This window comes from Maniola hyperantus, unplaced genomic scaffold (genome assembly GCF_902806685.2).
Source record: "Maniola hyperantus unplaced genomic scaffold, iAphHyp1.2, whole genome shotgun sequence".
In the NCBI taxonomy this organism is placed as follows: domain Eukaryota; kingdom Metazoa; phylum Arthropoda; class Insecta; order Lepidoptera; family Nymphalidae; genus Maniola; species Maniola hyperantus.
In genome coordinates this window covers 28,893-45,168 of record NW_027188981.1, presented here as the reverse complement: position 1 = coordinate 45,168, position 16,276 = coordinate 28,893, and the positions used below count along the sequence as shown (strand labels likewise).

Below are 16,276 nucleotides of genomic sequence, written 5' to 3'. Positions count from 1 at the left end.
GACCGGATCGTAACTGTTAGTACCGATTAATTACGCGGGAGAGGATTCTATGAGGAGAGAAGGTGAATTATGTGTTTCTCTTATATTAATAATATCTTAATATGAAAAATATATATATAAATATAAAATTGTATAATACCCATAGTGAAATATCTTAAGTATGACTTACCATATTTTACTTCGATCTCAGTTACTTTTCAAATATCGTAAGTATATACTTAAGATACTCTACGATGGAATCAATATATACACGGTTCCCGTATTTGTACTTACAATACTTTACGTCGGAATTTCTTCGTGATTTTCTATCTTATGTTGTATTTAAGATATTTTACTACGCTATAAAAAATAACTTACAATAGTATTCTTTTCAAAAAATCTCAATTATAAGATATTTTGTACTTTTTTTCACAGAACCACTACTCCCCTCTGACGCAAATATTGTGGGAATAAACCAAATGATGGATTGCTTATCTGGTTTTGAGAAAATACATCAAAGACATAGTGTTTCACTTACGTAACAAAGTAGGGAACAGTGATGTTAAGCAAAAAGTTTTAATTAATTCGTTGTACATGTATATTTTATCATATATTGTTCATAGTAGGATGAGTATTTAAAAATAAAATTTCAAAATTATAAAATAGTTTGTCCCTTCCTTTAGAACTAGATGAAGATTTTTCAGCAGCTATTCAAAATATTACACAATATCCATCACCAGACTGGACAATAAATTGTCTAGATTTTAATTGCGATAACTACTTTTATCCCTGGTTTGTTCACCACTATAGGCTGTTGATTCAACCTAAACTAATTTGGTTTACACTCCGCAAGCAAACTCGCCATTGTCTTCGTCCTCATACAAACTTCTAGGAAAAAGAAGAACAACCCAAGAAACGGAAATATCAGACGTTGACATGTTACTAAATGGAAAGACAACAAAAGGAAAATGCTAAGAAACTTCAGCAAGCAGTATGAGTTAATGAAAGTAGTGATGGTTACTGTAAGGTGTGGTAAATCTTTGAGTCCTACGTATCATATTATGAAGAAGAAAGAATACTGATTTTCAATAGGTTTTGGGGTCATGGCAAATTTGGTTATGAATCAAATAAAACGCAAGGTTTTTGCTGATACTGAATATAAGCGTTATTTTACTTAAATTTATAGACTGGTAACATTGAAACTCAAGGAAATCATTTAACTGTATGTTAAAAGATGTTTTTAAACACATTTTCAGTAAATTAATAATTTGTGTACACGTACGTACGCTGGGCTAAGCAAAAAGGAAAGCTTTACATAGTTGAGGAATTAAAATACACCGATGCTTTTAATTAGGAAGCATTGTCAAAGGGTAATTAGGTTGAAAACACTCATGGGGATAAAATGCAATGGAATAAAATAAGAGACGTCTTCGTCAAACCTGAAGATTCTTTTAAGTTGTTTTATAAAAATGATTTAGCTGCTGATTATCATATTTTATCTATGAAGGTGTCTGCCAGAAAACAATGTGTATCCACTGTTCTGTGTGACCATAGACGGCTGATTTCAAAGGCAAAAAAAGATGACTTAATGTGCAAGGCTCAAATCATCCCCAGTGCTCATCATGATTTTCTCCCAAAGTATACCAGAATAAAATTGGCAATTAATTTGGATTTGGCTTAATTTTTTAGAATTTTTTATTTTATTGTTTTACTAGTTTTGTAATTTTAAAGACTGAGCAGTTAAGTTTATTATACTTACGACCAATAAGTAAAGAAAGTTTATTATATTTTTAGTTTCTGAAAGAGACTTTTGTGTCGCGGATTTAAATTATTATATATTTTATTTCAAAATTGTCTCCGTAATTATAGGGATTTAATAATCTTTTCGAATATAACACTACTAGTAATATTACAACCATAATAATAATGAAAAAAGCATTGATTAGTTTTTAAGTTTTTGAGAGTAGTTGATGTTTATTTGGACTGTTGTAATTATGAAATACATTATATTATTTTAGTTTAAGGAAAGAAATTATTCCTCAATATATTACCCGCGTTACGTTATAATGACTTTAATCTATAGTATACTGTCGTAATACACATTATTATTTAATTAGTATCGATGTAAATTATCGTATGTGTATCAAAAATTATTTAATCCTACATTATCTTCGACGTAAAGTATAGTAAGTACTATATACAATGAAATACGATTGATATTTTCCAAAGTAAAATATCGTATGTGATTTTTAAGGAAATCTGGCAAAAAAATCAAGTAACCTTTTCAAAGGTAATGTTCCACCCATAAAAATGTAGCTGTATGCGAAATTTGGTTCCTATACGACAGTATTTGACCTCATGAGCATCATTAATCTGCTTGCAAAACAGCTCTACTGTAAAGTTGATAAAATGCAGTTACGATATTATACGTAGGAGGTGTCGAAATGTTTACGCAAATTTTGCTATCAGGCCGCGTAGCGGCGCCGCCTGGTATGCCTCACGCATTACAAACCACGCTTGGATATATTATTATGGGTCAAGCCCCGCTAACGCAAACCGCTTCTCCTTCGCACACGCAAACGCTATGTGCTATCACCAATGAACGCTTAGATAATTCTTTACGCAATTTCGCAAAACTAAACAAATGTGCGTAGCACTTTTGTCCAAGAGGACGTGCATTCAGCGATAGCCAATGTAAGAGGCCTTTCTGGTATGACAGTATTAAATACGACCGTTTGAGACTCAGACAAATTATTTAAATTTGGAGTGAATTGTTTAACGGGCTTACAGCTTTCGTGCATCCAAGGAGGATCGCTAAACTGCTCAAGAGTGTACCCCAGAAACAAGTACGCAAGCGTCCCCAAGATTGCAGTTGGGATTCTTGTTCCGCCAGTCCCGCCAAATGCGAAAATCTCACCGTCCTTGGTCAGGAAAATGTTATAGGATGTAGGTAGATAGAAAATGAAAGGTGCGCGGTTGCAGCCGCGCGATGCATGAGTCAGTAGAAATATAGCGAGTAAAGAAGTAACTGCGTTTCATTGAGACTACCCAAAAACTATAAATAACAGTGGCGACGAATGATTAAAACGCGAGCAAGCATGGATAAAGTGTCAGTGGGCTTATTGACAGTGTTTAATCACGAAACACAGGAATGGGAGTTGTACAAAGGACGCATAGAACAATGGTTTCTCGCAAATGAAATCGACGATGACGCGGACGAGTCAGGCGAAAAGCGGCGGGCGATTTTGTTGAGTAGTTGTGCGGAACCTTGTAAGGGTGGTAAATTGAGCGGAATGGAAATATACCCGGATACGGAATAATCTACCACCTTACAAAGATTAGATGAAAAAAATACTTTATTACTTGATCTATCTACCTAGTAAAGAAAAGAAGCTAGCCGTCGACTCCCTTGTAATGTATATGAGGTGTTATAAATGAAATTTGCTAGATGTTAGGCAAAATTGTTTTTAATGTAACTTTTACCGGGGTCGCTTAATACATAATGATGGCTAATAATGCTTAGTAATTCTAGCTTAACGCCAAGACTTAATTTAGATACATTAGAATGCCTTAGGTAGATAGTACATAAAATCTATGTTTTAAATTTAATATGCCATTGGCATGGAATAGACAATGACACAGTAAAATTCATAAAATTGTTTCAAAATAAAAGCTCAGTAGTAAAGACAGGGTTCTTACTGTACACATACACTAAGAAGGTTCACTAAACTGTTCCAGGATACAAAACATTTGCTTACTTGTAGGTGCGAAGACTGCAATGTAGCTGGACGGCATCGGCCAAGATCCAAAACTCAATTTAGTTGATTCTTCACAACCGAAATGTTTCATTACAAAGATTTTCACCAAGTCTTATCCATAGAAATTAAGTTGCCAACGTGAATGTGCAAAACCGTAAAACGTAAATTTAGAAACGAACAGAAGAATTAAAGACGGAAAGAAGAAAAACAAAACCCTGCAACAAAGAAAAACAAGGTTATCATTTGTGCTGTGTCAAAATTTCGACACGTGGAATTTTCCGATCAAACACAACTCACCTATTGAACTCCTGGCCACCAATGGTTTTCAGGAATCCACCCACAAACCCATTATCCTCATTTATTTGGGAAAGTAAAATAACTGGAACTGAAAGGAAATCATGAAATTAGGATTTTCTCTAACCAAACCGCCATTTTGTCGAATCCACATCACTTGATTTTTCACTCACCATAACTGATGAAATATTGAAATACGATAGGATGACTAAATTTATAACAATTGTATTTTCCCAGGCGAAGCCATGGGCGAAAGAGAGTGAGATTTTCCTGGAACGAAAAAATTCGTCTTCACATGTTGACTCCAGAAAAATTCTAATTCTCACAAGCTCGGTGTTGCCAGACGCAACCCCAGTGTGGCCGCTCTCAGCTAGTCTGATCATAAAGCCAATTTCCCTTCGAATATTTGCGGAACCTAAGGATATATTATAAGAACCGTTTTGTTAATGACTTAACAATAAACAAATGATATTATCGTGTTTTGTTTTATTTTTACGACAATTGACAACGAAGCAAACGCCATCTATTGTGGCTCGAATGAACTCTGAACATCGACCCACGCGTAGTTCTGCACCTTGATGCTAGGTGGCGCCAACATACTTTGAACAAAATAGATTTTTATTAAAAGCGAGACGCTAGTTAGTAGTTCAAAATTTACAACGTCACAATACTTCCCCTCCTACGAAAAGGTTCAACAGGTTGAACCACGCTGCCCTCAGCGTCATCCAACAACTACTAACAATTTGCCTGAAACAAACAAAAAAACACAGAAGTTATGCGTGAACGCACATCTACTACTAACGAGGAAAAATTGTCTAACAAAATAAATATACTGAAAACAGTGTAAGGTTTTATACATTATACTTAACTACACAACCTAACTTCTAAAAAGAATATATACAAAAAAACTTCATGGTGTCTAAGACGCTTGAGTGGAAACATCTTGGCATCATTCTTCAGCTGACTGATAGAATGCGTCTAGGCCTACGGTGGTTCACTCTTTTAAACTACCATCTTAATATTTGTTACTCAACAAATACGGAAAATCTGGTTGTGAACGGGTCCATCTGATATGGCAACCGTTCTCTATCACATTCGGAAAATAAAACCGAATCAAAATCGGAATATGAGAAAAAAAAACAAAATAACTCTCCTAGAAAATAGATCTCGGAACAGAATCGGAAAAATAACAGAAATGATCCATTATCTAGAAGGAGAACGAAAGCAAAACACAAAACCCCCCCTTTTCGTTATCCCCAAAGTACGATATTTGCATTTTTACTTTCTCATCCGGTTGGTCTACCACAAGCATTCCAATCATCACATATTCATCCCTACATACATCCACTACATTCATCCTCAACTGAACCATGGTAATGTAACTGTTAACTCAGAACATCACTACACTCATACAAATTCCTAATTGAATATTGATAACTTAAATATTCAAACAGTTTAGACCAAACTAAGTAATGGCAAATATCTACTTCTTAATATCCTTAATATGCCAAGTGCCTATTGTGTGGTTGTCAGCTACTCTAACTAGTTCGTAAACCAAAGGTGACAAAACCTTGACAACCCTGCACTTTTCATACTTAGGTGCCAGCTTAGCTGCGAAAAAATTTGTAGCGTCGCTTTGTGGATAGGTCTTTTTCCACACTATATCCCCAACAGAATAGCTTGCAGACCTACGCCTTAAGTTGTAATGCGTTGCATACTCTGCATGAGCCTGAAACAAATTTCTCCTAACCTGACCAAATATGTCCTCCAAAGTTCCAAACTTTCCTGCGTATTCCTCCCTTGGAATTCCAGCCTCGTACTCCTTATCCGTGTCCTTATAGAAGGAACCATTTAAAACCGGTTCTCTAGCGTGGACAAGGAAGAACGGGGAGAATCCAGTGGATTCATTAACCGCACTGTTTATGGCGAACTGGACCTTGTACAGGTTTTCGTCCCAGGACCTGTGGTTATCTTTCACAAAAGCGGCTACAGCAGTCATAACAACCTTATTGTACCTCTCAACAAGGTTAACTTGCGGAGTGTACAGTGGTGTGTAGTGTAATTTCGGAATATTATAACGCTTAATGAGATTACGGAATTCAGATCCTGTAAATTGGGACCCATTGTCCACAATCACAGTCTCTGGAACACTATGGTTCAAAAATACAAAATTCTCTAGCGCTTTAACAACAGCGGCACCTGTGGCACGCCGTAACGGGAACAACATTGTATATTTCGAAAAACAACACGTCACCACAAAAAGAAATGTAAATCCTGATTTAGACCTAGGCAAAGGTCCGACTAAATCAGCCGAAATGACCTGAAAAGGTCTCTCGCAGACTTGAGGCTTCCCTAGCAAACCTGGAGTGGCTGATGTTGTGTGTTTATACGCAGAGCAAGTATCACAATTCTTAACGTACTCAACCACGTCCTTATACATACCACGCCAAAAATATCTGAGGGATAATCTGCGATGAGTTTTGAACACACCAAAATGACCTGCAGTTGCATCTGCATGGTTTTGTTGCATAATTCTAAGGATGTCGTTCTTGTGGACTACCTCTTTCCAGTCGAACTCACTGAGAAGCTGGTATTTACATTTACTGTAACGATATAGTTTATCGTTCAAAATACAAAAATTCGGAAAATTTGCTGGATTGATTTTACAGCCATTAAATGTTTTGTCATACCAGTCATCTACCAAAACTTGTTGACTAGAGTTATCATTACGATCCCCAACTACATCTATGTGTATGAGTCTCGACAAGGTATCCGGAACTACATTATCACAACCCTTCCTATGTTCGATAACAAAATTATACTGTGATAATCTACAACCCCATCTGGCGAGTCGTCCTAAGGGATTTTCTAAATTTAAGAACCACTTTAGGGATGCATGGTCTGTGATAATTGTAACTGGCTTGGAACCAAAATAAGCCTGAAATTTCTCCACTGCAAAAATCACAGCTAGAGCCTCGCGTTCCGTCGCGCTGTAATTCCTTTCGTTTTTATTTAGGCTCCTACTGACATACGCAATGGGATGATCGCAACCATCGGTTTCTTGCGTTAGCATACCGCCAACACCATATGCAGAAGCATCACAATGTATTTTGAATGGTTTTTCAAAATTCGGTACCGCAAGAACAGGTGCGGTTACCAACGCATTCTTCAATGTATTAAATGCTACCTCTGCCTGTTCGCTCCACTCAAATTTAGGTGCGTTCTTTCCTTTACTCGTTAGTCTATTGAGTGGTGCAGCGATGGTTGAAAAATTCCTAATAAAGCGCCTGTACCAAGAACAAGTGCCTAGGAAAATCTTTACCTCCTGTGCAGTTTTTGGGGTCGGAAAGTTCAAAACTGCGGCAACTTTTCCAGGATCTGTGCGTAAACCAAATTCATCCACTATATACCCTAAATATTTCAAAGAGTTTCTAAAAAAATTACATTTATCAAAATTTATGGATAGTTGAGCCATTTTTAGTTTATCCAGAACTCTGTTTAATAAAATTAAATGGGTTTCAAAATCAGCAGAACAAATAACAATATCATCTATATAACAAAATACTATTCCATTTTCCATATCACTACAAAAATTTTGATTAAATAACTGGTCCATTAACCTCTGCTGTCGTGCTGGTGCACCGCATAGGCCAAACGGCATGACTTTAAATTTGAATAACCCTCTACCAGGAACTGTAAAACTGGTTTTTTCCTGAGAGTCGTCAGCTAACGGAATTTGCCAGAAACTTGAACTTAAATCAATCGATGATAAAAACCTTGCCTCTTTCAAACTATCTAGAATTTGTGGAATGTACGGTATTGAGTATGAATCCCCCTTTGTCACTGAATTTAATTTCCTGCAATCTAGGCAAAATCTCCAGTCTCCATTTGCCTTTTTCACTAAAATTGCTGGGTTATTCCAAGGGCTTTCACTCGGAGTAACTACGTCCATTTCCAGCATCCTATCTAACTCTTTGCTTAAAGCTTCCTTCTTTTCGGGAGAAAGTGGATATTGTTTTATTTTTATTGGCAAGGCATCACCGGTGTCAATAACATGTTCAATTAATTTTGTTCTACCCAATCCAATTTTCTCTGAAGAAATATCTAAAAATTTATTTACTACAGACTGGGCTAATTCTTTCTGTTGAGATGATAAGTTTTCAAAAGAAGTGATGGTATGAATTTGTTCATTATCAATCGCACAAATATTGTAAAATTGAGAAGGTGCCTTAATTAATTCTAAATTATCAAAAATGCCAGGGGCTAACTGAAATGTTTTCCAAAAGTCACAACCAAAAATAACATCCGCTATTATAGAGGGTACTACAAAAAATTTTATTATGTGAGTTACGGAATTGTAAGTAATCGGAATAAACATATAACCCATGCAATCAAGTTTGTCTCCATTTGCCACTGAAAAGGTGGTATCAATACTGCTATGCAATTTATAACCGAATCTCAAAAAACCTTGTGCGCCTGGTTACCCAAAATTGACGCGCAAGCACCGGAATCTAGTAAACCTGTAATCTCAAAACCGTCAACAAAAACCTTTAAATGTGGCCTAAAGTCTCGTTTATCCACTGAATACAGAACTGTGTCAGGTAAAAGGGATGTTTTGTTGTTAATGACCAAGTTATTTACTTGTGTCTCTGCACAGTTCTTACTAATTAGTTTTTTGAATTTTTGTCCGGAGCGGGTTTACTAATCGCCTTTTTACTACAACTTGGACATGTCTTTACTGTAAAGTTCTGACGTCCACACGAAAAACATCTAATAAATTTCGGAACTGTCCTGCAAAATTTAAAGGAATGGTTACCCTTGCCGCACTTGTAACATAGTTGTTTATTTGTTTTCGTAAAATCAGTGCCTTTACTTGTATCAACCTTAGGTGCAGGTGTGACTGAAAGTGTGTTTATCTGTTTTGTCACTTGTTTGTAAGCAAACTCTGAACTTAAAGTTGCCTTACTGTTAGTAGGCTCAGAAAATAAAGCGGAACGCTGCCTCGCAGCCTCTAGTTTGCGACACTTTTCCTTCAACATTGCGACAGACTTAATGTCAACAAGAGCTAATTGTTCTGAGTAAAAAGGGCGAATATTATGTAATAAAATTTGTAACTTTTGTTCTTCGGAAAGTGGTGTTGACAACCTTGAAAACATGCCAAACATTACAGCGAAATAGATAGACACAGGTTCTTCAGAGCCTTGTGTTCTTGCTCGAATTTCACCTAGCAACCTGTAGTCATAATCTACTGCATCAAATTCCTCTAAAAATAAAGTTTTCAATTCTGACCAAGACGAAACTTGACATTTGTTGCCTCTGTACCATAACAATGCTCGGCCTGTAAAAAGATGAAATGCAGAAACAAATAATTTTCCATCTGAAACGCCATAAGATCTTTTATATTCTTCAACGCGTTCGATAAAACTGCGCGGATCACCCTGTCCGTTGAAATTTAACTTCCACTTGGCAACATTTTTATCACCAGTGCAGTCAACGGCGGTACTATCGGAATCCAGTGATTCGTCGTGAGACGACTCATTGTCAGCATCTAATCTGGAAATCAAACTCTGCAACTTTGTATGTAATTCACTCTTCTTACTTATTAAGCTGAGTTCGGAACACTGTATTCTCAAAATTCTAAAGTACAAATGTGAAGCTAAAGCTTTAGACCTACAGAGGGCATGTCTATCTTTAGTGTCACAACACTTTTTTAATAAATCTTCTAAGTCTAGAAGTTTTTTAGTAATAACCCCTAACTCACTTTCAGAAGTGAAATCCGTCTCTAAAATAGATTCAGAAGGAATTTCCTGAATTAATTGTTTTAACTGTTTCTTTAAACCTAGCACTGTAGGTGCTGGAGTTTCGGAACGAATGGATACCTCATAACACAATTCGTCCTTCAAAAGTGAATGAAACTGGGCAAAAGTCTGTTCCATTGTGTTAAGTCAAAACACATTTAACAAAATATCGAGCTTGTGTAACTGTCTATGTTTAGCCTTATACAAATTGGTTAAACACAAACACAAAAGAAGTTATTTAAACTATTAAATATACACAAGCAAAATACACAACAAAAACAATATTCTTAAGTCTATCCTAACCTATTTTATCAATTATGTTCCTATTCCAAAATATTGTTAATAATACAAGCACATATTATTACTATAGTAAACAAAATATAACAAAATAAAACTTCCCAAAATTGAATAAATGATTGTAAGGTGCAGTATCACCTTTATGAGTACACAGTGTGTTACAACCTTTACAATTACAAAAGTAAACAGGCAGCAAAGTTGCAATGAACTCTGACTAGCATATTATCTTTCAAAAAAAAACAAAGAGATTGTGCAATGGTTTGATGACTGTTACTTTACACTTTTAATACATAACCTAAAATACATCAAAATCTGTTTCTAAATGTCACTTTAAACTACCAGCATTCAATTAAACTTAACATGTTTTGTGTGTGACGTAGCTTTTATCATAACCTTAACACAGCTCTAAACAAAATTTCAACAAAATAATGAAATATCAAGTCACTGACAAAAAAATTTGTTCATAACTTCACAATTGAACTTAATGTAATCTCTGAATATAGTTTATATATTTAGTTTCACAAGTTGTAACTCTTAGTATTTATAAATGTATGTGTGTAACTAGTTAACAGCACATAGCGTTTCAAAACTTTAATTATACTAAGTTACCGAAATTTTCAAACATAAGATGTACTTACTATTGAAAGCAAAACCCAACAACAACTCAGTTAAGCAATGTTTATTACTAAACTGAAGGCAAACATTCACTTATACACCTCCAAGGTAAGTCAATAACATAATTAAACGGCCTAAGCACCATTTATAATGTGTTAATTAAATAAGAAAAAACAAATGTTGGACTATACTCAGAAAATTACTTAAACTATCAGACAAAATTTCTAACTATTAGTTATTATTTAGTTAGTTAACCATAAAAAAAAACAGCTTAGTGCTTTTTGCAATGTGTCACTACTTAGAAAATTGTACAATCAGCGGAGTACATTTCATAAAATTCACAAAATTTCTCAAAAAATACTGAAATAACTATATAAAAAAAAACGTTCGGGCGCCATTTGTAAGGGTGGTAAATTGAGCGGAATGGAAATATACCCGGATACGGAATAATCTACCACCTTACAAAGATTAGATGAAAAAAATACTTTATTACTTGATCTATCTACCTAGTAAAGAAAAGAAGCTAGCCGTCGACTCCCTTGTAATGTATATGAGGTGTTATAAATGAAATTTGCTAGATGTTAGGCAAAATTGTTTTTAATGTAACTTTTACCGGGGTCGCTTAATACATAATGATGGCTAATAATGCTTAGTAATTCTAGCTTAACGCCAAGACTTAATTTAGATACATTAGAATGCCTTAGGTAGATAGTACATAAAATCTATGTTTTAAATTTAATATGCCATTGGCATGGAATAGACAATGACACAGTAAAATTCATAAAATTGTTTCAAAATAAAAGCTCAGTAGTAAAGACAGGGTTCTTACTGTACACATACACTAAGAAGGTTCACTAAACTGTTCCAGGATACAAAACATTTGCTTACTTGTAGGTGCGAAGACTGCAATGTAGCTGGACGGCATCGGCCAAGATCCAAAACTCAATTTAGTTGATTCTTCACAACCGAAATGTTTCATTACAAAGATTTTCACCAAGTCTTATCCATAGAAATTAAGTTGCCAACGTGAATGTGCAAAACCGTAAAACGTAAATTTAGAAACGAACAGAAGAATTAAAGACGGAAAGAAGAAAAACAAAACCCTGCAACAAAGAAAAACAAGGTTATCATTTGTGCTGTGTCAAAATTTCGACACGTGGAATTTTCCGATCAAACACAACTCACCTATTGAACTCCTGGCCACCAATGGTTTTCAGGAATCCACCCACAAACCCATTATCCTCATTTATTTGGGAAAGTAAAATAACTGGAACTGAAAGGAAATCATGAAATTAGGATTTTCTCTAACCAAACCGCCATTTTGTCGAATCCACATCACTTGATTTTTCACTCACCATAACTGATGAAATATTGAAATACGATAGGATGACTAAATTTATAACAATTGTATTTTCCCAGGCGAAGCCATGGGCGAAAGAGAGTGAGATTTTCCTGGAACGAAAAAAATCGTCTTCACATGTTGACTCCAGAAAAATTCTAATTCTCACAAGCTCGGTGTTGCCAGACGCAACCCCAGTGTGGCCGCTCTCAGCTAGTCTGATCATAAAGCCAATTTCCCTTCGAATATTTGCGGAACCTAAGGATATATTATAAGAACCGTTTTGTTAATGACTTAACAATAAACAAATGATATTATCGTGTTTTGTTTTATTTTTACGACAATTGACAACGAAGCAAATGCCATCTATTGTGGCTCGAATGAACTCTGAACATCGACCCACGCGTAGTTCTGCACCTTGATGCTAGGTGGCGCCAACATACTTTGAACAAAATAGATTTTTATTAAAAGCGAGACGCTAGTTAGTAGTTCAAAATTTACAACGTCACAACCTACCTATAAACTCGTTAGGGATTTAGCATTACCTAATGAGCTTTCCTATCTGTCTTACGCCCAAGTTGTATCGTTGCTGGATGGACATTTCAAAGCAAAGAAATGTGGGTTTGCGGAACGTTTTAAATTCCATAGTGCCTGTCAAGGTAATAGGGAGTCCTTGAGCGAGTGGGCCGCCCGAGTACGAGGATTAGCAAAGGATTGCAGTTTTCCGGCCGTCGTTCTGAATGAGATGCTGCGCGACAGATTCGTCCTCGGTATGGCGAATGGCAAAGTTCGGGAACGACTCTTCGAGAAGTCCCTCGAGGGAATGACAATAGAAAAAGCGTTGCAATGGGCGGAAAGTGTATTTTGGGCTAGCGAGGGAGCACGACAGGCAGCCACGACAGCGCCGCCATCTCAAGATCTGGCCTTATCACCTTTCGTCGAGGTACACGCAGTAACGGCCAGGCAACCAGGGTCGTCCCAAGGAAGACAAGTGAATAGTGCTAAGAAAGGAAGTGCGTCTCGATCAGTGCCAGCTAATAAAAAAAAGTGTTGCGTGTGTAACGTTTTCGGTCATGATAGCCAAATCTGTAGATATAGGTCGTTTACTTGTAGGCTATGCGGGGTCAAAGGTCATATACAGCGCGCCTGTGTCGCCAAGAAAGGACAGGACAACCAGCATTTCCTACAGTTTCATTCGGATGAGCAGGTCGATGGCGATGATGGTAAGCGACTCATATTTAATCTTCGTAGCTATCACGGACAACCGATGCGGGAAACGATTGTGGTGGATAGTGTATCTTTGTGTTTTGAATTAGATACAGGATCAGCTGTAACGGCTATTTCTGATTCTACATATTATAAGTATTTTTCTAAGCATAAATTATTGGAAAACAAAAGAATTCTGCAAAGTTACAATGGCAGCATTATTCGGACAATAGGAATGTTACATTTAAAGTTTGAATACAGAAATAAAACGGAAATGATAGATGTTTATGTGGTAAAAGGAGGCGGGCCACCCCTGCTAGGCCGTGATTTCATTAATAAATTCAATCTAGAAATATGCCCAATAAATAGTTGCACAGCGAAAGAAGACTGTGTTGACGCCCTAATGAATAAATATCCAAAGCTTTTTTCTGATTCATTAGGGTGTTGCAAAGACATTGAAGTGACGTTGAATTTGAAACCAGACTCTAAACCTATTTTTTTTAAAGCCAGGTCGGTGCCTTTTGCCCTACGTAATAAACTAGAAGCAGAATTGAATAGATTAATGTCTTTAGGGGCCATTGAGCCGGTACAGTTTTCTGAGTATGCAAGCCCAATAGTTCCGGTTTTAAAAAGTAATGGAAGCATAAGGGTGTGTGCAGATTACTCAGCGACGCTTAACAAACAACTTTTAATTGAAAAATATCCACTTCCTCGTATTGAGGAATTATTTTCTAAACTCCATGGCGGTGTAAAATTTTCAAAACTAGACTTATCTAATGCATATAATCAACTAAGGTTAAAAGAAGATTCACAATTATTGACGTGCATAAATACACATAAGGGTTTATTTAAATACACGAGATTAGTGTTTGGGTTGTCAAGTGCGCCGGCTATATTTCAAAGAACATTAGAGTTAATTTTAACAGGGATAGATGGAGTGCTTCAGTTCTTAGATGATATTTTAATAACAGGGAAAAATGATCAAGAACATTTAGAGAGGTTAAACCAGGTTTTTCAAAGACTTGAAAAGGCTGGACTTGTATTACAAAAAGATAAATGTAATTTTTTCCAAGAGTCGGTATCTTATTTAGGATATACTATCGACAAAAACGGGTTACATAAGTCACCAGACAAAGTGAAGGCTATTCTTAAGGCTAATGTTCCCACAAATGTTACCGTACCGAACTTAAGTCGTTTTTGGGTTTAGTAAACTATTATAGGGGTTTTATTAAAAATGCTTCTAGTATTTTATGTCCTTTACATTCCTTATTAAAAAAAAATATTAATTGGAAATGGGAACAAGAACATTCGGAGGCTTTTGAATTAATCAAGAAACAGTTAGCTTCTGAAAATACTTTAGCACATTTTAATCCTGACGCTAAGATAATTTTGACAGTTGACGCGTCACCCTACGGTCTCGGTGCAGTGTTATCACAGATAGAAGACGATGGCGAGGAACGGCCCGTTTCGTATGTATCTAGGTCATTAAGTGCAGCAGAAAAACAGTATAGTCAAATACAAAAAGAAGCTACGGCAATTATATTCGGGATGCGGCGGTTCCACCAATATCTATATGGCAGAGCAGAGCCATTTATATTGAGAACCGATTATAAGCCATTATTATCTATTTTTCGACCAGGCCGTGGTATACCTGAAATTACAGCAAACCGGTTACAAAGGTACGCGTTGTTCCTAGCAGCGTATAACTACAGTATTGAATACGTCAGTAGTGCAAATAACTCGGCCGATTACCTTAGCCGCGCCACGATCCGCGATGAGTCAGAATTAGTACCAAAAAAATGTAATAATCAATGTAAACAGATTAGAAGTGAAAGTAGCACAATCGATAATAGCTCCTATTCTTATTACATTTAGGACGCAAATTCAATGCCGGCGATCTTTAAAGATGTTCAACAAAGTACGAAGTCGGATAAAATATTAATGCAAGTTACTAGTTATCTCTTGAACGGTTGGCCAAACAAGGTGATGGATAATAAACTAAAGCCGTATTTTAATTATCGTTATGAATTGTCGTTTGAAAACGGGTGCGTAATGAGAGGGGCGAAACTCGTAATACCCGAAGCTATGCAAGGCGCAGTGCTTAAGGAGTTGCATACGGGCCACACGGGTGTTACTAAAATGAAGGCCTCGGCAAGAATGCGATTTTGGTGGCCTAAGATGTCCGCGAGTTTAGAGGCTGCAGTAGGTGCATGTGCAGTGTGCGCGCAGCTTCGTGCCGCCCCGCCGCGCGCCCCGCTCACTCCATGGCCGTATCCGCCGGAACCCTGGTTCCGGGTACACGTAGATTTTTTAGGCCCTTTTAATAATAAGGTATATTTGATAGTGGTTGACGCTTATTCTAAATGGGTGGAAGTTTTTGATGTGAGTAACGGTACAATTCTAGAGTAGTAATCGAAAAGTTAAGCGAAATTATGTCAAGATTTGGATTATTTCATACAATCTGCAGCGATAACGGCAGTTCTTTTACGTCATCAGAATTTAAAAACTTCTATAGTTATAATGGTATTTCTCATTTAACTTCGCCGACCTATCACCCTTCAAGCAATGGACAGGCAGAAAGTTTTGTCAAGATCGTAAAAAAAGCTTTAAAGAGCATAGTTTTATCAGGGACGTCAAAAAGAGATATAAATAATAAGTTAAATGAGTTTTTGTTCCACTATCGCAATTCTACACATTCCACCACAAATCGGTCACCTGCTGAGATGTTATTTGGTAGAAATTTACGTTGTAGATTGGATTTGCTAAATCCTCCGGTGCGATCATCATCGTCATCCGACCGGGAAATAGCAAAAACGGTAAAAAGGAATCAGTGTTCACAGATTAAAAACTATCGGGGAAAAAGGAACATAGACTTTAAGGAAGGGGAAGTTGTTTTGGTGAAGATCTACAATAAACAACAAAATTGGGCTAAAGGAACTGTGCTGGAAAAAATTGGCCAATCGTTATACTTAATAAGTCACAGTACATGG

The 16,276-nt window shown here is 36.5% G+C and overlaps 1 protein-coding gene across 1 annotated transcript; it reads left to right on the top strand.

Moving 5' to 3' along the window:
* Window positions 1-3,070: 3,070 nt before the first annotated feature.
* LOC138404610 (uncharacterized) lies at window positions 3,071-16,131 on the top strand. The gene is made up of 3 exons (XM_069509175.1): window positions 3,071-3,243; window positions 12,590-13,374; window positions 16,039-16,131. The coding sequence occupies exons 1-3, from the start codon at window positions 3,078-3,080 to the stop codon at window positions 16,129-16,131; spliced, it is 1,044 nt and encodes a 347-aa protein (XP_069365276.1). The 5' UTR covers window positions 3,071-3,077.
* Window positions 16,132-16,276: the final 145 nt, after the last annotated feature.

What these genes read in the sequence shown, in the direction of transcription:
- LOC138404610 (XM_069509175.1), top strand. Translation starts at nt 3,078, where the DNA reads ATGGATAAAGTGTCAGTGGGCTTATTGACAGTGTTTAATCACGAAACA. An exon ending in TTTGTTGAGTAGTTGTGCGG is followed by an intron (nt 3,244 to 12,589) that starts AACCTTGTAAGG and finishes TTACAACGTCAC; the next exon opens with AACCTACCTATAAACTCGTT. An exon ending in AAACGATTGTGGTGGATAGT is followed by an intron (nt 13,375 to 16,038) that starts GTATCTTTGTGT and finishes TTTACGTTGTAG; the next exon opens with ATTGGATTTGCTAAATCCTC.